General features: G+C 44.2%; 1 protein-coding gene across 1 annotated transcript in view; it reads left to right on the forward strand.

The window, feature by feature from the left end:
- The window catches only part of LOC139226421 (double C2-like domain-containing protein beta), a 317,662-nt gene that overhangs the window by 104,392 nt on the left and 186,530 nt on the right, over window positions 1–26,740 (forward strand). Inside the window, exon 3 of the mRNA XM_070857182.1 lies at window positions 8,223–8,297. Coding sequence (XP_070713283.1) covers window positions 8,223–8,297 — 75 coding nt within the window. The remainder of the gene's footprint in view (window positions 1–8,222; window positions 8,298–26,740) is intronic.

Raw genomic sequence — 26,740 nt, forward strand, 5'->3', positions numbered from 1 at the left:
AGAAGTGTGAAAGACCCATAAATGATACTAAGCAGTAGATGCTAGCTCATTTAATCATTTTAAATCTGAGAGCGATAGATTTTTTTGCCAGCCAAGGGTATTGAGGGATAAGGACCCAAGGGTGGTGGATGGAGTTAGGATACAGATCAGCCATGATCTCATGGAATGACGGAACAGGCTCGAGGGGCTGAATATCCGACTCATGTTCCTACGATCCTAAAAGCTATAATGGATTCTGCATCCACCACTGTTTCTGTGAGGGCTTTCCATGAACCAACAACATGAGTAATTATATACTGCAATTATACAGGGCCTTGGTGAGACCGCACCTGGAGTAGTGTGCACAGTTCTGGTCTCCTTACCTAAGGAAGGATATACTTGCCATAGAGGGAGTGCAACAAAGGTTCACCAGACAGATTCCTGGGTTGAGGGAATTGTCCTATGAGGAGAGATTGAGTAGACTAGGCCGATATTCTCGAGAGTTTAGAAGAATGAGAGGTGATTGCATTGAAACATACAAAATTCTTACAGGGCTTGACAGGGTCGATGCAGGGAGGATGTTTCCCCTGGCTGGGGAGTCTAGAACCAGGGGTCACAGTCTCAGAATAAGGGGTTGGCCATTTAGGACTGAGATGAGGAGAAACTTCTTCACTCAGGGGGGTGGTGAATCTTTGGAATTCTCTACCCCAGAGGGCTGTGGAGGCTCAGTATATTCAAGAATGAGATCGATAGATTTTTGGATATTGAGGAATCAAGGGATATGGGGATAGTGCGGGAAAGTGGAGTTGAGGCAGATGATCAGCCATGATCTCATTGAATGGCGGAGCAGGCTCGATGGGCCCAATGGCCTACTCCTGCTCATAATTCTTATGTTCTTATGTTCTTATTAAAGTCTGGACAAATAGAGACCCGCTATTGTCTCTAGTCAAGAAATGTGTCCTGAATGGGGACTGGGCAGCCACGTACAGGGCATGCCCTGAGGAATTTAAACCATTTCACAGGCGCAGGGATGAACTCTCGATTCAGGCCGATTGCCTACTGTGGGGAAACCGCATAGTCATACCCCAGATGGGCAGAGAGGTATTCATCAGAGAACTCCACAATGAGCACCCGGGCATTGTCATGATGAAGGCAATTGCCAGGTCACACGTTTGGTGGCCAGGGATAGACGCAGATCTGGAGCATTGTGTTCGCAGGTGCAACACGTGTGCCCAGCTGGGCAAAGTGCCCAGGGAAGCCCCCCTTAGCCCCTGGCCATGGCCCACCAAGCCATGGTCATGCATCCATGTGGACTACGCAGGTCCTTTCATGGGAAAAATGTTTTTGGTTGTAGTAGATGCCTACTCCAAATGGATCGAGTGTCACATTTTAAATTCAAGCACATCCTCTGCCACAGTAGAAAGTCTACGGGCAATGTTCGCTGCCCACGGTCTACCGGAAATCTTGGTCAGCGACAATGGCCCGTGCTTCACAAGCACTGAATTCCAGGACTTCATGGCAGGCAATGGAATTAATCATGTCAGAACGGCACCGTTCAAGCCAGCCTCAAACGGCCAGGCAGAACGAGCAGTGCAGATAATCAAACAGGGGATGCTCAGAATCCAAGGGGGTTCCCTACAAAGACGCTTATCACGCCTCCTGTTGGCCTATAGATCCCGACCACACTCGCTCACAGGGGTTCCACCCGCAGAGCTGCTAATGAAAAGGACGCTCAAAACCCGGCTATCCCTTATACACCCCATCATGAAAGAAATTGTCGAGAGCAGGCATCAGCCACAATATGACTACCATGACAGGAATGCGAGGGCGCGATGCATTGATGTAAATGATCCTGTTTTTGTCCTCAACTACGCTGCCCGCCCAGCTCTCTCCCCATGCCTCGGCTCTCCCTCTCTCTCTCTCTCTCTCTCTCTCTCCGACCCGCCTCGGCTCTCCCTCTCCCCGCCCGCCTGGCTCTTTCTCTCTCTCCCCACCTGGTTGCTCGGAGTCCAGCCCGAGCCCAGCAGGAGGAGCAGCTCGGCCAGAGATCCGTCAGCAGCAACAATGTGGTCGCAATTATTCAGGTCCGGGGATCAGGGCCACACATCCGGTCCGGCACTTCTGGTCCGGACGGGAGGCATTGGGGGCGGAGCTTGACAGACGCATGTGCAAAAAAAAAACAGTACAAATAGTTACTTCATATTTTAATAGTAGAGTTAATCTATATAATGACATCCATTAAAATAGCACAGAGAGGAATTTCATTTGAATGTGCTAATCATTGTTCTGCCATTTATCAGCAACATTTCTGGTCTAAAATGTTCTTCTGACACAATCAAAAAGACTTGATTTCTTTTGTGCGCACTGTAATCATGTAATAAACCTGAAATTTTGGTTGTAATTTACCAAAATTCTCTGGATTCTGGGGAGGTCCCAGCAGATTGGAAAACTGCAAATGTAATGCCCCTATTTAAAAAAGGCGGCAGACAAAAAGCAAGAAACTATAGAGCAGTTAGCCTAACATCTGTGGTTCGGAAAATGTTGGAGTCCATTATTAAAGAAGCAGTAGCAGGACATTTGGAAAAGCAAAATTTGATCAGGCAGAGTCAGCATAGATTTATGAAGGGGAAGTCATGTTTGACAAATTTGCTGGAGTTCTTTGAGGATGTAATGAACAGGGTGGATAAAGGGGAACCAGTGGATGTGGTGTATTTGGACTTCTAGAAGGCATTTGGCAAGGTGCCACATAAAAGTTTACTGCAAAAGGTAAAAGTTCACGAGGTTGGGGGTAATATATTTGCATGGATAGAGGATTGGTTAACTAACAGAGAACAAAGAGACGGGATAAATGGTTCATTCTCGGGTTGGCAACCAGTAACTAGAGGGGTGCGCAGGGATCAGTGCTGGGACCCTAACTATTTACAATCTATATTAACGACTTGGAAGAAGGGACCGAGAGTAACATAGCCAAGTTTGCTGAAGATACAAAGATGGGAGGAAAAGCAATGTGTGAGGAGGACACAAAAAAATCTGCAAAAGGACATAGACAGGCTAAGTGAGTGGGCAAAAATTTGGCAGATGGAGTATAATGTTGGAAAGTGTGAGGTCATACACTTTGGCAGAAAAAAAAATCAAAAACAAGTTATTATTTGAATGGAGAAAGATTGCAAAGTGCCGCAGTACAGTGGGACCTGGGGGTACTTGTGCATGAAACACAAAAGGATAGTATGCAGGTACAGCAAGTGATCAGGGAGGCCAATGGAATATTGGCCTTTATTGCAAAGGGGATGGAGTGTAAAACCAGGGAAGTCTTGCTGCAGTTGTACAGGGCATTGGTGAGGCCACACCTGGAATACTGTGTGCAGTTTTGGTTTCCATATTTATGCAAGGATATACTTGCTTTGGAGGCAGTTCAGAGAAGGTTTACTAGGTTGATTCTGGGGATGAGGGGGTTGACTTATGAGGAAAAGTTGAGTAGGTTGGGCCTCTACTCATTGGAATTCAGAAAAATGAGAGGTGATCTTATTGAAACGTAAACGATTATCAGGGGGCTTGACAAGGTGGATGCAGGGAGGATGTAAGCAAACTGAAAACTGTTTTCAAAATTTATCATCATCATAGGCAGTACCTCAGAGTCGAGGAAAACTTACTTCCACTCTAAAAATGCGTTCTTAGGTGGCTGAACAGTCCAATACGAGAACCACAGTTGAGGGAAGAGGTGGGTGGGACTGGCTTGCCGCACGCTCTTTCCGCTGCCTGCGCTTGATTTCTGCATGCTCGTGGCGATGAGACTCGAGGTGCTCAGTGCCCTCCCGGATGCACTTCCGCCACTTTGGGCGGTCTTGGGCCAGGGATTCCCAGGTGTCGGTGGGGATGTTGCACTTCATCAAGGAGGCTTTGAGGGTATCCTTGAAACATTTCCTCGGCCCACTTTTGGCTCGTTTGCCGTGAAGGAACTCCCCGCTTGCTTTGGGAGTCTCGTGTCTGTCATGTGAACAATGTGGCCTGCCCAGCGGAGTCGATCGAGTGTGGTCAGTGCTTCAATGCTGGGGATGTTAGCCTGGTCGAGGACGCTAACGTTGGTGTGTTTGTCCTCCCAGGGGATTTGCAGGATCTTGTGTAACTAGCTGCCACAGCCCACCTAATGATACATCACAGTTGTAGTAACATCCTAAGTGTGGGAAATTCATTGTAATTTTTTTAATTAAATAAATCACCACTGAAACACCATTCCCTAATTAATTTCCAAACTCTGGCAGTTCCATAAGTGGAATGAGCCGAATGCTTCAATAAAGCCACTTACTGTACACACAGCAGGAACATCCTTATCTCAATAGCGGCTATAAGTAGCCTTGAAGAAAATAAAGCTTTACATACAACAACTGTGCTGTGTGAGAAAATTCCTTTGAGGAAAATTATATATTTTTTTGAAGCTGTATTTTGACAGCTTCCTTGTGAAATAAACACTAAGGGCTAGAAATTCGCTGCATTTGCGCTTCCCGTTAGGCACTAACAGTGTGAAAATGCCTTTACCGCCAAGATGCGAGGCTGGCAGTGACCCACGCCATATTGAGCGGGAGTTTATCGCCGGGGCTACAGCGCTGTGCCCCGCTCTCCTGCGCCCGGAGATTGTGACATCGTCGCCGTGTGCATTGCCCCGTTAGTGCCCTGGTTCCAAAATTCACTTTCGCCCCACGCAGCAGCGGGGCCGAAAGCACCGACAGTTGCAGGAGGCATGGCTCAGGTGCCCGGCCACTACCGGGGTGAAAATTAAAGGCAAGGTGGCCGGGGGAAATAAAAAACTTGCCTTGTGATTCCCGCTCCGTTTTCTTTGCGCGGTTCTGCCCGCGATCACGCAGCCTGGGTACTCTGCTTTAGTGCCGGGCTGATTGCACACCACCCCCTGCTCCCTGGTGGTCCAGGTGGGTCGGTTTTCCTTCTGCAGAGTCAGCAACGTGGGCCCTTTCCTTTAAGTGAGGGCCGAGCCCCTCGCACGTGGCAGTGCTGCTGAGGCGTCCTCCCTGTTATCACCCCTGGAAGGAACTGATGCGCTTGATTTAGCGCTCCCCTTCTTTCCGGGGGCGGCAACCTGAATTTCTCGAGAGGGGCAGGATTTCCACGCCTGCCCCTAAGTCTCGCAATTCCGAATGTTACCACTTTTGGCACTTTTGTTTTTATATTCGTTTTGAATTTAAAAAGCCGGCTTTGCTGTGTGACTCATTCCTGGAAGAAATTGAGTTATCTTTTCCTTCATTTGCTAATATAAATGAAAAAGTTGGTGTGAGTGTAAAGCAAGTTTCTCAAGTTATGCTCAAGTCTGCTTTTTTACTATCTTTAGCAAATGGGGGAAACATCATACTTTGGGACTGTGATGGTCTCATGAAATGTTTCATCCTCACTAAGGAGATTTGTTCCCCCTCCAATTCACCTTTTGGTTTTTGTCTCCCTTCCCTTCAATCCTTTTCTGAAGATGGTGCCTTGTGCTGGGGTAGTGCTCCACAAACATTGGTGACCCCCAATATTTCTCCCAAATGACCATTCTTCACGTGATTCATGCTCTTTGACCACGTCAGCCATCAGAGCTGATCTTGGTCCTGTCCACACTGAAGATGATGATGATTTTTTTTCAGGTGAAAATATCATATATCATATCCCATTTCCTTGCTTGGGGGCTTAAATAATATTGAAATCACGACACCCAATGCGTTTTAAGTTCATGTTCTTTCATATGCCAATGCAAACTAATTCCTTTTCTGTTTACCCACTGGTTTAAAACCTGTTTTTCTGAAACCTTCCTATTAATAAGCCCAGGTATGTTGTCATTTTCTCAGCAGTAATGAGCAACGTGATAATCTCCTGGTGAGAAAAGGCAACTAACAATCTCTCTAAAGCACTAAATGGCTGATCTCAGTACAGTATAGTGGTGAAAAACATTTGCTTCGAAATATGCTTGTGTAGGGCAAGTGATTATAGTGCTAGAGATTAGACAATGGAAGAGCACTCATGGATCCTGGAGTTTTCCTTTTAAAGTAACTTTGGCATTACTTTATTAATAATTTAATCCCCATAAACACCGCAGTTTTGCTTATAAATTCTGGGTCAGATTTCAGAGCACTGGCTGCAACATGTACATGGGTGATCTTGTTGCTTCCATGTTGCATTAGTGAGTTGAAGTTTTGGCTGTAATTGCGAGGGAAGGCCTGTATAGGCCAGGAATTCAAAAATCAAATTACAGTCCGACTGAAACAGTGGTGGTCTGCAGTGACTTATGCCATTTGAACTATCTCTTTCTTTGTTGCCAGCAGTACTGGTGCACGGCAAAACACGTCTCCAGACGGTACTCTGTCAATGCAGGTAACAGTGCCACCTCGTTTAGTGTTCCCATCGGCAATAATGATGTGGTATCAATACAGCAGTCAAGAAACTTTCACTGTAGCTGTGCATTGACTGCCAATATCCGTATTCCCCAAGGTGATTTGAGTTATGTGGTTAATTAAGGATAGCAAATGCAGTCGGCCCATTTTCAAAACGGTGGAACCTACATGAAAATGTAGTGACTAGAATGTCGATAATTTATTGTTGGCCAGCACTAATCAAGCCTAAATTATTTAATCATTGCACCCATGGCAGTGATAATGTAATTGCACCTTCTACATTCAGCCAGCATGCACAAACTGTTACTGTTGATTACTCAGTCTGAGAATTGATAGCATTCTGTTGCTGTAATTGAATTGCACTAAGTTTAAAAATGTCCTCTCATCAAAAAGAAATCACACTCTTCAAGCCCTGTTGTATTGTTATTATTGCATATTGACTCAAATGACCTTCAAGTCTGTCTGCGTTTGGAAAAATGTCCACCTTTCCATCATTCTTATTTTGTATTTGTCATTTCCCCCAATTTTCTCCCCCTCTCCTTCCTCACATCCCCTTCGATGGGCATTGGCAGCTCCCTGTACTTCTCCTAAATGGGCATGCGGCAGATGTGAACTGAAGATCACCATAGCTGAGCCAGCCAGATCCTGCCCTTACCGAACATCCACGCACATTCACATTCCAACATCGAATCGCTGTATAACAATCAGAAGCTGGAAACTTTGGTTGCTTTTCATTTTTCACTCCCTCCCCTACTGCTGCCACAACTGATATCAGTTCATTCAGCACAAGCAAGGTCTCAAACCTTGAGCCTACCTGTCTACATGTCTAAATACCACACTGAATGATGCATTTATCTATTGCAGAAAGAATCATTCTAATTTTCGTTGAAGTATTTGTCTGGATACATTAAATATAAGACCATCACACAAGCACAGGACATTTTATATGACCAGCAGAATAAAATTCAATAATTCAATAGAATACTGGTAACCAGGAGGATATCAAAACAATCTTGAATCTGTTTTTTAATGGAAAGTTTATCCCACAATCACTGTGATCAGTTTCCCAAAGCACAATTATAATTGGAGATTTATTGTCAGGGTGCCTTGCAAAACAGTTCAGATTGCATTTTCATTATTATGAGCATTCCACATATATAAGTTATTGAGTGAGGATCCGTAGTTAGTCACAGTAAAACTTCTAAACCAAAGTATAGTTCAACTGAAGTCATTGAATAAAGCTATTTTGAATTTTAGCTTCAAGAAGGATTTCTGATCAGCAATGTTTTTCTCTTGTCCAGGATTTGATATTTGTAATTCCTCAAATGCCACAGTTGTAGTTTTTTTTGTTAAATTGTGCAATTATTTTTATTATGTGTAAGGTATTAATTTTCCTTTGACAACCAGCAATCAACTTGAGTTTTATGTTTAATTGAGTTTCTGAAATTCTGCCAGTAACAATAGGGAAAATGTTGCATTCAAACTAGCACAATGATGATGTTCCTGTATCCTTTCCCCATTAGTCCATTATTTGGACATGGTCAGTAGGTTCTATGCTGTGCAATTTTATTTCAGCAAATCTAATTAACTCTTGTTCTCAACTGATTGGTGTCTCACAATCCACTTAATTTTGACATGGAGGCATTGCGCTGAAAAGCAATATCCTGGATTAAATTTATGTATTTGTGTTTCCTCTAGCTTAGTTGCTAGGAGTCACCTCGTCAGCCATGTCTTGTAGAAATGGCATAAGTAGAAGAGGGGAAATAGTTCTGGGTTAATAACTGTTGTTTATTTATAAATCTGATGCATTCATTGATGTTTCAATTTTGGCCATCAATAATAATGTTGTGTTTTCTTTTGTTTCCAAAGGGTCTTAAGCCAATGGACCACAATGGGCTTGCTGATCCATATGTCAAATTGCATTTGCTCCCTGGAGCCAGTAAGGTAGGCTTATGGCCTAAAAGCAAAAATGTTTTCAACTATTTAAGATGAACGAGTTCAGATGAATCTTATCCATTATCATAATGTGAGATATACTTTATAGGTTCCAAATCCAACTCGGCATCGTGGATGGAAATCCGCTTTATTTGTTGACTGTAAGAACTCTTATGAAGTACTTGGACTGTTCCTAGTGGACTCCACTGCAAAAAGCTACCTCTAATGCAGCAGTAATTGGTGCTAAATTGGCAATTTAACTCAAGGGATTACAGGATGGCTTGTGTGGAGAGAAACAGAGTTAACGTTTCAGGTATATGACCGTTCACCAGCTTCCAGTTCTGACGAAGGGTCATCGACTTGAAACATTAACTTTGTTTCTCTCCACAGATGCTGCAGACCTGCTGAGTATTTCCAGCATTTTCTGTTTTTATTTCAGATTTCCAGCATCCTCAGTATTTTGGAGTAAATGCCACTTCACCTAATGTTGCTTTTATACTGCAGATACAACTGAGAGAACAGGAGCGACAGTATGGGTTCCAGGCAGGCACTACTCCATTAATGGTAAAGCAAAATACTGCGGATGCTGGAAATCTGAAATAAAAACAGAAAATGCTGGAAATACTCAGCAGGTCTACGGCATCTGTCGAGAGAAACAAAGTTAATGTTTCAGGTCGATGACCCTTCGTCAGAACTGGAAGCTGATGAGCGGTCATATACCTGAAACGTTAACTCTGTTTCTCTCCCCACAGATGCTGCAGACCTGCTGAGTCTTTCCAGTATTTTCTGTTTTAACTCCATTAATGCTACCTGGCTGTAACTCTGATCTCCTGGCCAGGAGAGAGCTCTGCATATCCGTGGCCATGCACCGCGCTCCTCTCCCAGCAAATCAAATGCTTAAAAAGTGTGAGCTGCAGTGTCCAAACTCTCTAGGCATTTAAATTAACTCCAGGCAGGTTTTCAAGTGCCCGGAAGGTCCACAGGATCAACTGCAGACATTTTAAACCTGGTAAGACACCATACTGGAGTTACGCTCTGTGGGGTACTGAACTCAAGCAGTGTGAGCAAATCTCCTCCAGGGAGTCTCTCACTGCTGCTCTCTGGAAGTAGACTGGTTCATGACTCCGAATTGATGCAGTAAATTTAGCATCATCACAAAGTGAATATTACTTCAGAGTGAAATTGAAGTTGTATTTTCACCTACCACCAGACATATTGGGCAACCATGGACAGCGTGCCCAGGATTTCCTAATGTGTACTGGTGGTAGGCAAAGTTCATTGCATCAGCACGCACTGAGAAAATGTAGCCTGTAGTGTAAACTACGCTATACCTGGCCTCCGAGTTTAATGGTGATACTGGAATTTAATTGAAGTATCCCATTCCCTACCAATGACATCACTCTCAGCTCAAAATTGACGATAATATTGAATTTTTATTCATACATATGTGTGTTGAAGGTATGTTCACAGTATTTTGAATGTCAGACAAAAATACCATGTTAATAGAAATAGATACTAGCACTGTACTGAAATGACACTATCTGAAATATGTTGTGTGGTCAACTGTCATTATTATGATTGACCTTATTAAATATAATATATTGGGCCACATATACATCAGAGTTTGAATGTTAGACTTCTTTTGATTTTAAGACTACTACAATAATAATTGGACTTCCTATTATTTTTATAAATAACAATAAACTCCTTTTATTCTACATACTACTGATTTTAATTCAATGTCATTTATTTCTTGTTATTATTCCGACAATGAGTGCATAGTTATGTGCAATGTAACTGTATTTATATGTTAAAAATCATGGTTATTTGACTTTTGCCCCAAAGCAAAAACCAGAATTGAAGGAAGCAATTAATCAATGTATTTGTACTGCTATTACATCTTTTAAAAAAAGGAAAAAGGTTCCTACAGTAGGTAAATGTGGTTTATTTTCTAGTACACAGCAGGGGTGGCAAATGTTCACCACAAGTCTCTAATAAAGCTGTGATTTCCAATGGGAGAGTGAATTGGGAAGGGTTATCATGTGCAGGCATTGCACCTGCCTGAGCCGCACACAAGGAAATCCCAACAAATCTTCTGGAGTCAGGCCTCATTGATCATTCAGACTGAGCTTACAGTGTGTAATCTACCAGTGTTTGGCAATTTGGAGGGCCGAATACCTGTCACTGCTTTAAAGTGTACAATGGCTTTTAGTGGAAAGCCCTTTTCCATCACTCGCTCTACGAAAATGTCGCGTGACACAGCAGCGCGATCATGATACCACTGCTGACTTTGACGTCTGTATTCAACATGATCGTTCAAGTCAGGATGGACAAGAGAGAGCTTGTTCTTGAGACCTCTCTTCATCAATAGTTCAGCAGGGGAGACCCCGGTTAGCATATGGGGTCTTGTCCTGTAACTAAACAATATGCATGACAAGCGAGTCTGCAGTGAACCTTGAGTTACACGTTTCATACTCTGCTTGATGGTTTGGACAGCACGCTCTGCTTGACCATTAGCTGCGGGTTTGAATGGTGCTGACGTCACATGTTTGATACCATTGAGTTTCATGAACTCTTGAAACTCCAGACGAGTGAAGCAAGATCCGTTGTCGCTTACAATGATGTCGGGCAGACCATGAGTGGCAAACATGACACGAAGACTTTCAGTGGTAGCTGTGGATGTACTTGATGACATGACTATCCACTTGGAATATGCATTCACCACAACTAAAAACATCTTTCCCAGGAAGGGACCTGCAAAGTCGATGTGGATCCTGAACCATGGTTTAGATGGCCACGACCACAGACTCAGCGGCGATTCCGCTGGTGCTTTGCTGAGCTGCATGCAAGTATTGCACTGATGCTCACATGTTTCCAGATCAGAGTCAATTCTAGGCCACTATACATGAGACCTGTCAATGGCTTTCATCATGACAATACTGGGATGAGTGCTATGTAGATCGTGTACAAATTTCTCTCTGCCTTTCTACAGCATAACAACACAATTACCCCACAGTAAACAATCTGACTGAATGGATAGTTTGTCTTTGCGACGGTTGTAAGGTTTGGTCTCATCACCCATTTGCTTGGGGATGGCAGACCAATCATCACTAAGGACACAATATTTCACAACCGATAATATCGGGTCCTGGCTGGTCCAGGTCTTAACTTGTTGAGCCGTGACAGGGGTTCCTTCACTTTCAAAAGCATCCATAACTAACAGTATGTCTGCAGGTTGTGGCGTCTCCACCTCCGGTGAGGGCAACGGCAGACGGCTCAGTGCATCGGCACAATTCTCGGTGCCAGGTCTATGGTGAATGACATAATCATAGGCAGATAATGTCAGCGCCCACCTCTGGATGCAGGACGATACATTGATATTGATACCTTTGTTTTCCGAAAACAATGAAATGAGTGGCTTGTGATCTGTTTCCAGTTCAAACCAAAGACCAAACAGGTACTGATGCATCTTTTTAACCCCATACACACAGGCTAATGCTTCTTTTTCTACCATGCTGTCGGCTCTTTCTGCCTTTGACAAACTTTTCGAAGCATACACAACAGGTTGTAGTTTACCCGACTCATTAGCTTGTTGGAGCACGCAACCAACTCCATATGATGAAGCATCACAGGCCAATACTAGACACTTACACAGATCATAATGTACCAGCAGCTTGTTAGAGCAAAAAAGATTAGTAGCTTTCTCAAAAGCTCTATCTTGAGACACACCCCAAACACAGTTGTCGCCTTTTCTTAGCAGCATGTGCAGTGGCTCAATCTAGATAGGAAATTACCGAAGTAGTTGAGTAGACCAAGGAATGAACGCAGTTCCGTCACATTCTGAGGCTTGGATGCATTTTTGATTGCCTTGGTTTTCGAGTCAGTAAGCCTGATGCTGTCAGCAGCAATTTTCCTCCCCAAGAATTCGACTTCCGGTGCCATGAAGACACACTTCGAACGTTTCAGTCTGAGTCCCACTTTGTCCAGACGATGCAGAACCTCTTCCAGGTTGTTCAGATGTTCAGCGGTGTCACGACCTGTGACCAGGATGTCATCTTGGAACATGACAATTCTAGGGACGGACTTAAGTAGACTTTCCATGTTCCTCTGAAATATGGCTACAGCTGAGTGAATTCCGAAAGGACACCTGTTGTAGATAAACAGTTCTTTATGAGTGTTGATGCACGTAAGTTTCTTCGACATCTCAACCAGCTCCTGTGTCATGTAGGCCGACGTCAGATCTAGTTTAGTGAATGACTTCTCCCCGGCTAGCGTTGCAACAGGTCATCAGCCTTCGGTAACGGATATTGATGCTGTTTTGAAACTCAGTTGATCGTAACATTGTAGTCTCCACAAATCCTGACAGTGCCATCACTCTTCAACACAGGAACAATGGGGTTGGCCCATTCGTTAAATTCGACCGGTGACATGACCCCTTCATGCTGGAGTCTGTCCAGTTCGATTTCGACCTTCTCCCTCATCACGGAACCGCCCGAGCTTTATGATAGACGGGTCTTGCATCCGAGTCCACGTGGATCTGCACCTTGGCTCCCGTGAAGTTGCCGATGCCTGGTTCATACAGCGAGGGGAACTTGCTCAGCACTTGAGCACATGGAGTATCATCCTCCAATGACAACACTTTGATATCATTCCAATTCCATTTGATTTTTTCTAGCCAATTCCTGCTGAAGAGCGTTGGACCATTGCCTGGAAAAATCCATAACGGTAAATCATGAACTGCACCATCATACGACACCTTGACTACTGCACTGCCAATCACCGTTATCGGTTCTTCAGTGTACGTACGCAACTTGGCATTGACTGGACTCCGCTAAGGCCTCACAGCTTTAGTATCCCTCAGCCTGTCGAATGTCCTCTGGCTCATTATTGATTGATTCGCACCCATGTCCAATTCCATCAGTACCGGCACACCGTTAAGTTTCACATTAATCATTATCGGTTGGCTTTTTCTTCGGAACGAATACAGTCCATACACTTCGTCCTCTGGTATTCTGGATTGCATATCCGGATCCGCGCTCTGCTAGTCATCATCCTCCGCGTGGTGTGTCGTAGCACGCTTGCTCAGTTGCGGACACCTGCGCTGGAGAAGGTCTCGAATAGCCTTTACAAATGTACTGTTTAAACCGACACTGATGAAGCTGATGATTGCCCCCACAACACCAACACAGTGAAATCGGATTCATTCCCGTTGGCGGACTTTGAGCAGCCACAGGTTTCGCATACGCAGTCGAGTGGGCCCTGCCATATGCAGCTCTGCCAAACGACAATACAATCCTGTTTACAGTACTTGCCGAGTTCCGATTTTTTGATGATATCTGCTTTAAGTTTTTGTCCGTCGTCATGTCTGGCAATCGTGATGGCCTTGCTCAAGTCCAGCATTTCGGCCGGCAGTAGCTTATGCAGGATCATTTCGTGGTTGATGCCGATTACAAAGAAGCCCCACAGCATGTCTCCCAACGCGTTTTCGAACTTACATGGTCCAGCTAGACGTCTTAGGTCGGCAACGAATTCTGACACATCCTGGCCCTCAGAACGAACATGTGCGTAGAATCGATATCGTGAGATGATGATGCCTTCTCCTGGTTGGAGATGGTCACGTACCAGAACACACAATTCCTCATAGTCCTTGTCCATTGGATTTGCAGGCGAGAGAAGATTCTTTGAGCCAATAGATTTTTGGACTGCAAACAGTGAGGAAGACTGCCCTGCGCCTAACTGCATCAGTGGGTTCCTCCATTTTGTTTGCCACGAAGTACTGGTCCAGGCGAGCTACAAAATCTGTCCAGTCCTCTCCCTCCACAAATCTCTCCAGAATTCCAATTGTGCTCATTTTTGCATGCGAAGGTTCTGAAGTTACCTCGTTGCCAAATGTTATGTATGTAATAACTCGATAGACTGAATATTGTAAACTAACACGGCAACAAACCTGGCTCTGCTTTATTAGGGCACAAAGTGATTACATTACTTGATGGCTTGCCTTTTATACCTGGGCCGCACTCCCGTGCGGATAGCCCAATGACCTCCGACAGTGGCGCCCTCTAGTGGCTAGTAACTCCAAGCATCCATACATGACACCAGGGCATCTACATCAGAATCCCCAGTGAAAGATGTCCTAAGTCCAGTTGGAGTACCTTGTATGAATGTATTAAACGACTCCCTTATCCAGCAGCAAGTAATGCCTGGAGCAGGTGGATGAGACTACTGTCTCTCAGGGTGATGTGATATCTGGCTTATCTAGCATCAAATGATGAAAGTTATGGTAGAAAGTGTCAGGACCAGCCAAATACTGCAGCAATTCCAGAGCCGTTTCATGGACAAGCACAAGGAGTTACAGGCCACCTCAAGCCCAAGAGCGTCACTGCTTTGGAAGCACCGAGAACAAGCACAAGATTAGGATGTTGAATATAGAAAACATACACAATTGTGAGCAAGGGCATCGGGGTTGAAGACATTAAACACACATGTACTGAACATTTGTAGGGGAAATAACAGGGGTTTACTTTATTACCTCTTTATCCAAAGAGATGCATTGTATCACTGCAGAATACGGTCCCAGCAAATGCCTCTGGGGTAGAATTTCCAAATGACCCGCCAGCGCACAATTGCTGCCCAAAAGACCGTTAAGATTCCCAACATTATCACCGGCAGAAAATTCTCCTCTAAAAAGAAAAAAATCCGGCCAACGAAAAAAATGGGCATTGCACCCCGATTCTCAGCGAAAAAGTGGAATCTTGGGCTGTTCTTAAAGAAAATGGGCGATAATTAATAAATGTACTAAAAATTTACACCGAGACTGTGGGTTGGGCCTTGGAGGAGAAAAACAAAAAATATTTTTTCACAAAATTAAAAATCATAACATTCTCAGGACCCTTTTCACTTAAATCAGTACAAGAGAATTTTAAAATAATTAGTAAAAAAAAAACAATTGCTTACCTTTTTTTTTTGCTGTGCGACTCACCTATTGCCCAGCTCTGCGGATTCTCGTGGGCGTTTATTTTTTATACTTCCCTATGGGTCACCACTGGGCCAAAAATCATGCCATGGCGATCTGTGGACAGTGCACGACAGTGGTCCGCTCCCCAACGGTACTTCGAAACCGCCAGCGTGCCTCAGCTGGGGAATTTCTCACCGACCCGGTGCTTGCCCAAAATGGTCAATACCGCCGAGAAACCGAGTGGTGAGCTAGTGGAAATTCTAGCACCCTCTCTTTTATCTTGTACCATATAAAGCACCGAAATGCTTTCAATGCAACTCGCAATATTAATTTCACATCATCCTTCAAACAGCATTGAACTACACCTTTCAGTTCAAGGGTCAGGAAATACTTTAGGGGACCAAAAATCCTCCATTTGCTTGCAGGTTTCATGCAAAATAAAGCTCTGTTACAGAATAGGAGAGAGACAAACTAAGTGCTCTGTTTATTTCTGGCAGAAGCAGCTTTGCTTACTCATTGGTTCCCTCAGCCAGCCAATAATCAGCAAACTAGACTGGCTCAAGTCTCTGTTACCACATTGGATCAAACTAGAGCAGGAACGTTAGCTGCGCAGTGATTGAAGGAGTGAATAAAACAAATAGTATTAAAGCGGTGGAGCTACGTGAACAGGCGTCGCTTAATCCAAATGGTTAATGCGCATGAAATTAGAGCCTCCAAAATTCCGACTGCAATGTATTTACAGTGCAGAAACAAGCCCCTCAGCCCACCAGGTCCCTGCTGGTATTTATGTTCCTCCCACCCTTCTTCATCTAATCCCACCAATATATCCTTCTGTTACTTTTGTCCTCATGTTATTACCAAGCTTCCCTTTAAATGCATCTGTGTTATTTGCCTCAACTACTCCTTGTCATAGCAAGCGCCACGTTCTAACCACTCTCTGGGTAAAGAAGTTTTTTCTGAATTCCCTGTTGGATTTATTAGTGACTCTCTTATTTTTATGGCCCCTAGTTCTGGTCTTGCCTGCAAATTGAAACGTCTTCTCTGCATCTACCCTTTCATAATCTTAAAGACCTCTATCAGTTAACCCCTGAGTCTCCTCTATTCGAAAGAAAAGAGTCCCAGCCTGTTCAATCTTTCCTGATAGGTATAACTTCTCAGTTGTGGTGAAATTCCAGTAAATCTTTTTTGCACCTTCTCCAATGCTAATATATCTTTTTAATAATATGGAGACTAGAACTCCAAGTGATGTCTAGCTATTCTGAGATCAAACATGTAATATCGTCAGAGAGCACACGACCTGTAAGGTGGCTGCAGATTCCGGAAACTTCTGACCTGGTCAGGTGACCTGCTCTTTATTAAAAGCACTAGCTGCAGTAACACAGGCATCTACAATGTGGAGCTACAGACATTATACTTCTCCCTCCTGAATGAAGAGGTTATTATAGCAAACAATCATCATACATAAACGGGTACTTTTCAGAATGGCAGGCAGTGACTAGTGAGATGCCGCAAGGTTCTGTGCTGGGGCCCCAGCTGTTTACATTGTACATTAATGATTTAGACGAGGGGATTAAATGCAGTATCTCCAAATTTGCGGATGACACTAAGTTGGGTGGCAGTGTGAGCTGCGAGGAGAATGCTATTAGGCTGCAGAGTGACTTGGATAGGTTAGGTGAGTGGGCAAATGCATGGCAGATGAAGTATAATGTGGATAAATGTGAGGTTATCCACTTTGGTGGTAAAAACAGAGAGACAGACTATTATCTGAATGGTGATAGATTAGGAAAAGGGAAGGTGCAACGAGACCTGGGTGTCATAGTACATCAGTCATTGAAGGTTAGCATGCAGGTACAGCAGGCGGTTAAGAAAGCAAATGGCATGTTGGCCTTCATAGCGAGGGGATTTGAATACAGGGGCAGGGAGGTGTTGCTACAGTTGTTCAAGGCCTTGGTGAGGCCACACCTGGAGTATTGTGTACAGTTTTGGTCTCCTAACTTGAGGAAGGACATTCTTGCTATTGAGGGAGTGCAGCGAAGATTCACCAGACTGATTCCTGGGATGGCGGGACTGACCTATCAAGAAAGACTGGATCAACTGGGCTTGTATTCACTGGAGTTCAGAAGAATGAGAGGGGACCTCATGGAAACGTTTAAAATTCTGACGGGTTTAGACAGGTTAGATGCAGGAAGAATGTTCCCAATGTTGGGGAAGTCCAGAACCAGGGGTCACAGTCTGAGGATAAGGGGTAAGCCATTTAGGACCGAGATGAGGAGAAACTTCTTCACCCAGAGAGTGGTGAACCTGTGGAATTCTCTACCACAGAAAGTAGTTGAGGCCAATTCACTAAATATATTCAAAAGGGAGTTAGATGAAGTCCTTACTACTCGGGGGATCAAGGGTTATGGCGAGAAAGCAGGAAGGGGGTACTGAAGTTTCATGTTCAGCCATGAACTCATTGAATGGCGGTGCAGGCTAGAAGGGTTGAATGGCCTGCTCCTGCACCTATTTTCTATGTTTCTATGTTTCTATGTTTCTATAACTTGCATGGTTATACATAATGAAGGATATGGACTTATTTTGCCATATTTACAAATCAAACTTAACCACTTGTTTTCTGTTTCGAAGAGGATACCTTCACTCTCAAACAGAACCTTCCAAACATGGTGTCGAATTTAAACTCATTCGAGGCTGATCCTGAGGGAAGTTTTCCTCCAAGGGATGCCCTTGATTTCCATTTGAACTCTCTAACTTCAGACTGTTTGTTTTCCTGACTCGGACTCGGACTTAAATTCTGACTTTCTCTTGGATTTGTTTCCAGTACATTGGATGTAGGATATGCTACTAGTGTATCAAAACTATCTGATGAGTCAGAAATCATTGAATCATACCCACTCTCAACTTCTTCTATGTCTGTGGGTAAAATATGATCAATGTAAACAAACTTAATCTTTCCATTATCAAACATCTTGACCAAATATGTGCGAGGACCACATATCTTCACCATTCTTCCTCGTAACCACTTTAACCATTTATGGTGATGGTTCTTCGCTCTCACCTTCTGATTTAATGTCACACTTCTCTCTCTTACTCTACCTCTATCATAGTTCTCTTTCTGTCTTAATTGTGTCTCTTCTATGGACTGTGCCAAGTTTGGTTTTAACAACGAGAATCTGGTTCGTGGTTGTCATTTGAAAAACAACTCTGCTGGTGTTCTACCAGTAGTTGTGTGAGGAGTATTATGATACGTTATTAGAAAATTAGCCAATTTGTGGTCCAATGACAATTGTCGTTTCTTTGGATTTGGATCCAACATTTGTTTGATGAGGGCACGTTTTACAATTTGTACAGTACGCTCTGCTGCAGGGCGGTACGGTGGAATCTTGGTATGTTTCACACCATTTTTACTCATGAACTGTGCAAATTCTTCTGAACGAAATTGTGGTCCATTATCCAAAACAATTTCTTCTGGGAGGTCAAAAGAAGAAAATAATCTTTGCAAAATGTCTAATGTTTTACTTGTTATTTTCCACATTGGAAACACCTTGACCCACTTTGAATGGCTATCAATCACAATGAACAATTGTTGTCCTTCTAGCTCAGCAAAATCAATATGTAGCCTTTGCCACATCCTGGGAGGTCATTTCCATGGCTGTAATGGTACTGATGGTGGTTGCTTGCTTACCGATTGACATGTCGTACACTGACTTACGATGTCCTCTATACCTTTATCAAGACCTGGCCGATATAAGTAACTGCGTGCAAAATTATTGGTCAAGCACATTCCCAGGTGCTGGTCATGGAGGTCTCCTAATAATTTGGACCTGAATTTATTTGGTATAACCACTCTTGCACCCCACATAATACAATCTTTATCGACTGATAATTCATTCCTACGAATGAAGAATGAATGAATATCTTTGTCTGTTACCTGGTTTGGCCATCCATTTGCAATATAATCATACACCTTTGACATAACTGGGTCACGTTTGGTTGCTTACCAACCTCTTCAGCTGTGACTGGCAGTTCATCAATGTATGAAAAATAGAACACCTCTTCCCTATTTGATGTAACTTGTGATGGGGAAGGCAATCTAGACATAGCATCAGCATTACTGTAATCAGCTGATTGTATTCAATATCATATGTATATGCTGACAAAATTGAAGCCCATCTCTGCATTCGGGCTGAAGCTAATGTTGGAACTGGGGACTTTGGATGGAGGATTGCTGTCAGGGGCTTATGGTCCAGAACGAGAGTAAACTTACGACCATACAAGTATTTGTGGAACTTCATGACCCCAAAATTAAAGCCAAAGCTTCCCTTTCGATTTGCGCATAATTATACTAATTGGCACTGAGAGTGCATGAAGCAAAAGCAATTGGTCTCTCTCCCCATTACGCAATACATGAGAGATTACTGCCCCAACTCCATTTGGAGAGGCATCACATGCTAGCTTGATCACCTGAGTTACATCATAGTGAATTAAGATGGTGCTCTCTACCAAGTTGCTTTTACACTCCTTGAATGCTGTATCGCATTCTTTTGACCACTTCCAAAGGACCTGTTTTTTCAATAGGTCATGCAGTGGATGTGATACTGTAGCCAAATTTGATAAGAACTTCCATAATAGTTCAAAAGACCCAAAAACGATCGTCGTTCAGTGACATTCTTGTGAGTGGGTGCATTTCTGATTGCATCCTGTTTTTCCTTGGTTGGATGTAAACCATCTTTGTCTACTCTGTACCCTAAGTATGCCGCTGAGTTTTAAAATAACTCGCACTCGTACTCTGTGCTTCTCCAGCCGTTTGAGGACTTCATTCAATATGTTATTATAAATCTGCCTATTTGGTGCTGAAATTAGTATGTCATCTAAATAACATACTACCCCTTCAATACCTTGCAAAATCTGGTTCATTACCCCTTGGAATGTGGCAGGGGCAGAAGACACTCCAAATGGTAGCCTATTAAATTGATATAGGCCTAGATGGGTATTTATAGTCAAGCATGACTTGGATTCCTCATCTAGTTCAAGCTGTAAGTAGGCATTCGTAAGATCCAACTTTGAGAAAATCTGACCCTCTATCAGTGTTGTGAACAAATTTTCTATATTTGGCAATGTATTGGGGACATTACCCTCTAGAACCTGGTTTACGGTCACTTTATAATCACCACACAATCTTACCTTACCATCGGACTTAGGTACAACAACAATGGGTGTAGCCCAATTACATCGATCTATCTTAGAAATAATGTTCTGTCTCTAGTCTTTTGAGTTCTTGCTCAATTTTCTCCTTGAGTGCATATGGTACGGAACGTGGCTTACAGTAAACCGATTTAGTGTCCTTCTGTACCCTGACACTCGCCTTGAAGCCTTGGATCCGACTGCTAGTTTCACAGAACACCTTCAGATAATTCTTGACGACATCATCTTTTGACACAAATCTCGTTTCAACACAAAAAATCTCACTCCAATCCAGCTTCAGTGATCCCAACCAATTTCTTCCTAGTAAGGCAAGCTTGTCTCCTGCCACTACCATTAGAGGCAAGCTCTGAATTTGATCCTTGTATTTCATCAAGCTCTGTTCCCATTTCCAGTTTCTGAGATTTTGGGACCCCACCGCCTTTTACTTTGAACCTTCAGGCGATTCACCTCGGTTGTCTGATGACTGAAATGAGTATGACATTCTTGGGAATATTGCTCGGCCATGCTCATGCCTAGCTGTCTGACAATCTTAATCAAAAGTCAAGTTCGAGGTCGTCAATAACTTTCTTCTGACCGCATCATTTTTCATCCCACAACCAAAGCGGTCACGCAATGCTCGGTCCTGAAAGTTTCTGAAATTACAGTGAATAGATATCTTTTTTAATGCTACAATGTACTCACTGATATTTTCTTCGGCCTTCTGATTTTGTATTCCGAAATGATAACTTTCAGCAATTTCTAACGAAACGGGGCTGTAATGTTGTTCTAACTTAGTTATAATCTGTTTCAGCATTGTATCCTTTGGCTTGTCAGGCACAAGCAAGTTTATCAGCGTTTCATACAACTCGGGCCCGGCCTCAGTTAAGAATATAACTCTTTTTCGTTCCAACACCGCCCTGTTCTTGTCTTCATTACCGGGGATTTCGATGAAATTATTTGCAGTGAAAAATATTTCTCGCCGATCCACATACGCTCTGAAACTTTCACGGTCGCATTGAAATGCCCCCAAATGCCCTATAACTCCCATAGGGGCAACCATTTTGACTCTGGCAGTTTAACCAAGTGTGCTCGTAATTTACCTTGGATTTGTAGCTGTTTCCAAAAATAGAGAAGCTCTCAAAGTCTCTCTGTCGGCTGGCTGAATCTTTCACCAACAAAAATTTCAGCTTTGTATTATCCGATTACATCCCATTCTCGTCGCCAAATGTAATATCTTCAGAAAGCACACAACACACAACCTGTAAGATGGCTGCAGATTCCGGAAATTTCTGACCTGCTGGTCAGGTGACCTGCTCTTTATTAAACAGCACTAGCTACAGTAACACAGGCATCCACAGTGTGGAGCTACAGACATTACAAAACTAAGACCAATCGACAAATGACTGCATGAGCTAATGAAGGTGAAGTGTTCTTAAAGTGTAATTGTTTTCACCTTTAGGTCAGAGAGCTACTCCAGAAAATAACCAGCTACATCAATGATCTAAATTTATTCACTTTTTTAAATGTTACCCAGTCTTGATGCAGCCTCAGATGTATTGTTATGTTGCAGTCATGGAGCGGATTTGTTTGATTAATGTAAAATATCTTTTGGAAATCAGTCAAACCTACATTTAAAATGGGAAAGGCATAGCCAAGGGCACATTAATTATGACCAGAAATACAGAGTGAAATGCAAAGACTGGTTTGACATTTTAAATATAATTGTTAGCTCAAACTCTATCATTATCACATGATATTATATAGACTTCCTGTTCTCTCGTTTGAAATTATTATAAGTATAACAATATTTAAATTTTGCGGCTGTTCAGTATGTGACGGACATAGAAAATAGGTGCAGGAGAAGGCCATTCGGCCCTTCGAGCCTGCACCCACCATTCAGTATGATCAAGGCTGATCATGCAACTTCAGTACCCCATTCCTGCTTTCTCTCCATACCCCTTGATCCCTTTAGCCGTAAGGACCACATCTAACTCCCTTTTGAATATATCTAACGAACTGGCCTCAACAACTTTCTGTGGTAGAGAATTCCACAGGTTCACAATTCTCTCAGTGAAGAAGTTTTTCCTCATCACGGTCCTAAATGGCTTACCACTTATCCTTAGACTGTGACGCCTGGTTCTGAACTTCCCCAACATCAGGAACATTCTTCCTGCATCTAACCTGTCCAATCCCGTCAGAATTTTATATGTTTCTCTGAGATCCCCTCTCAATTCTTCTAAATTCCAGTGAATATAAGCCTAGTTGATCCAGTCTTTCTTCATATGTCAGTCCTGCCATCCCAGGAATCACTCTGGTGAATCTTTGCTGCACTCCCTCAATAGCAAGAATGTCCTTCCTCAGATTTGGAGACCAAAACTGTAGTATATGCAAGCACTCTAATAACGACTCCACGAGGTAAGGTTATAGTACTGGAACTGTAGTGACCTTCGTCCTTTATTGCAGCTCCTAGAGTGAGGACACCAAGAGGTGATCTCCCTTTTATACTTGGTTACCTGCAGTGTACAGGTGACCCTTATGTCTCCAGCAGCAGCACCCTCTGGTGGTACAGGTATAGTGTATACAGGGTGAAGGTACATTCAGTGATCTAGTGTTACAGTACATACATTAACATGCATACATAACAACACTTCCCCCTAAGCCTTTCCCAAGTCCTTATTGCCATGACATGGGGAGGTGATCAGTAGTGAATGGTAGGAGGTTGTGGTGAGGGTTGCACGGGTGCCGGTGTGATCCATGTGTTCGTGGCTGCCCATATCCATTTCCCGCCCCCCCCCCCCCCATACATTGACCATGTGGGTGTCACTGTTGGAAGATTCCACAGTCGTGGAGCAAGTAGATGTTGTTATGGGTAAGGTACATATATTGTTGAATGGGTAGGTGGTGCCGTTTAGTGGTGGGCAGGGCCACAGGGTGGTGTGGCCTCCTTGTCCTCCATTGGTGGTGGAAGTCTGGTCATCCCAGGTTCCGCCGGGAGGGTACTGGCCTCTTGCTCCCGGTGCTGGCCCTGGTGGCCAGGGCGGGTAGGGCCGATCTGGGGCAGGTTGCCAGTGGTGGTGGCTGTGCTGCCCATTGACCGCTGTCCCTGCAGTGGGTATGCTCCCACTGGATGTTTGGCCACCCTCCCTGGAGCATCACATTGGTCCCAGAAGTGCAGGCTATATGATTAGGTAGCCCGCTGGACCTGGATGTTTCCCATGGGGGGTTACCTTTGGCATTGTCAGTATATATGTAGAACCCGGTATCATTTCTCATTCTATCATTAGCATACATGATACATTGGCTCCGATCACAACTAGCTGATTTGATACTGTTATATCTCTTTACACTTTCACATTTGTCACTTACAACGCTTTCTTGTGTGCTATCAGAATCCCTATACAGGGTTACATTTGGATACCTACCTTTGTTGGTTACATTTATCACATTAGCATTACTGTTGCCACCATTCAACAGTACATTTATACACCTGCATTCATTAATTACACTTTTATCTTTAATATCACCGGCATCACTGTGCCTAGAGTGGAACTGTCCCTTTAATTGTTTTAGGTTGCCGGTCTCCTTTAAGAAGGCCTTGCAATCTTTACCCCAATCTGGTTCGCCGCTCGGTAACACCCGTTGCCCCCTCAACGCTGCCCCTTGTGGTCTGGTCGCGGCCATCTTGATTCTAGGTGCTTCGCCTTGTGGAAAGGGCGCCATCTTCTTTCCCTCCACGAGGTAGGCTGCGGTGATCTCTCTCTCCCCAGGTTCTGTCACGGATACCGGGAATCGACCTTCTGGGCCGATCTTCTTCCCTCGGAGTCCTGCCACTGGAGCCCGGAAGGTGAGGTCTGGTCGTTCAGGTTGGATCATCTCGCCGTTGAGTTGTGCAGTCTGTGTCGTCACCACGCAGCTGGATGGTAGGATTTTCAGGTGCTGCGATGGATCCAAGTTTGGGACCGTGTAGGATGTCGATCACCGGGGCCCGGAGGCCTTCGTCGCTCTGACAGATTTGAACTTGCTTTGGCCATCTTCTTCCCAGCAGTGTTGGGCCATCGCCGGCAACGATCCACAAGGGAAGCTTGTGCATCGCGCCGCCATGGGATACCTGGTCCTCCACGCTGCCAACGACTGGGACGGTGCCTTTTGTGTAGGTGAGCAGTTTCGCCTGGATTGGGTATATTTTGGTTCATTTGGCGGAATTGTCCCAGAGTTTCTCAAAGCCGTCTGATTCATCAATGACTGGCTCGCCCCTGTGTCGATCTCTATCGAGACTGGAACCCCGTTGATTTCTACTTCCACTTTCCATGGGGAACTCTCAGTGGAGCAGGTATACACTCCGTACAGCTCTTCCAGGGGCTGAGCAGCTTCATCTTCATCAGCGCTGGAGCCCGGGTGATCGGCCAACTCTTCAACGACTCGGTGAGTAAAACTTCTTCTACACATTCGCTGAAGGTGACCTTTATTGTTGCAGCCTTTGCAGGTATAGTTTTTGTATTGGCACTGGTGGGCCCTGTAGTTTCCTCCACAGTGCCAGCACAGGGCTAGCCGGTTGGCCCCATGTGGCGAACTCAGGGTTGCGTGACTTGGGGCAGCAGTCTTGCTTCTGAAAGTCGCCATTCTGTTCACTGTGCTCGTCGGGTTAGAGTCCTGGGTGTGAGGAGTCATCCGTTTGGAGTCGCAGACCGAAATCATGAAAGCTTGGCTCACTTTGATTGCCTTCTGCAGGGTGACCGTAGTGTCCGCAGAGAGCAGTTTATGGAGGAGGCCCTCGTGACCGATTCCAATAACAAAGATGTCCCTTTGTGCTTCGGTGAGGTGGTCACCAAAATTACATGGTGCAGCCAATCTTCTCAGATCTGCAGCATATTTAGCAATTTCTTGGCCTTTGGACCGTCGGTGGGTGTAGAACTAGTGCCTGGCTATGAGGATGCTCTCTTTAGGTTTGAGTTGTTCTTGTATTAAAGTTACGAGCTCTGCATAGGTCTTGGTTGTCGTCTTCACTGGGGTTAGCAGGTCCCTGACGAGGCCATGGACATTGGGCTGTGGACATTGCTGAGCAGGATGGCTCCGCGCTTGTTCGCCAGTGAGGTCGGCGACTCCCCAGCCAGGTCGCTCGCGATGAAAAAGTCTTCTAGCTTTTCCACAAAGGCATCCCAATCTTCCCCATCAGCGAATTGTTGGAAGTTGCTTAGGTTAGACATATTGTGCGTGGAAATTCGTAAACTCATCGCCAGTTGTAGTATATGCAAGCACTCTAATAATGACTCCACAAGGTAAGGTTATAGTACTTAGGGTATAGTCCTTTATTGCAGCTCCTAGAATGAGGACACCAAGAGATGATCTCTCGTTTATACTTGGTTACCTGCAGTGTACAGGTGACCTGTAGATCTCCAGCAGCAGCACCCTCTGGTGGTACAGTTATAGTGTATACAGGGTGAAGGTACATTCAGTGGTCTAGTGTTACAGTACATACATTAACATGCATACATAACAAAAATTGTACACAATATTCAAGGTGTGGCCTCACCAAGGCCACACATTTGCCATGCATTTGCCCACTGTCCAAGTCACCCTGCAGCCTCTTAGCATCCTCCTCACAGCTCACACTGCCACCCAGTTTAGTGTCATCTGCAAACTTAGAGATATTACACTCAATTCCTTCATCTAAATCATTAATGTATATTGTAAATAGCTGGGGTCCCAGCACTGAACCTTGCAGTACACCACTAGTCACTGCTGCCATTCTGAAAAGGACCCGTTTATTCCTACTCTTTGCTTCCTGCCAACCAGTTCTCTATCCACATCAATACATTACCCCCAATACCATGTGCTTTAATTTTGCACACTAATCTCTTGTGTGGGACCATGTCAAAAGCCTTCTGAAAGTCCAAATACACCACATCCACTGGTTCTCCCTTGTCCACTCTACTAGTTACTTCCTCAAAAAATTCTAGAATGCTCACCATAAAGTCTGTCAAACGTTATAGTGGCCATTGCGTGTAGCAGGCAAATCTCGTTTGCACGAACCCACCCGCTATAAATGGTGGGAACTGTACTTTAATAAGTGCCTGCATTTTTAAAATCCTGGGGTAGCCTATACCTGTCTGTTTCGCATATGAAAATGAAAACTCCCCCCCTCTTCCCCCCCCCTCCCCCGCCAATACCAACAAACACACACACACACTTTCATATCATCATAGGCAGTCCCTCAGAATCGAGGAAAACTTGCTTACACTCCAAAAATGAGTCCTTAGGTGGCTGAACAGTCCAATACGAGAACCACAGTCACTGTCACAGGTGGGACAGATAGTCA

Source organism: Pristiophorus japonicus, chromosome 16 (assembly GCF_044704955.1).
Source record: "Pristiophorus japonicus isolate sPriJap1 chromosome 16, sPriJap1.hap1, whole genome shotgun sequence".
NCBI lineage: Eukaryota > Metazoa > Chordata > Chondrichthyes > Pristiophoridae > Pristiophorus > Pristiophorus japonicus.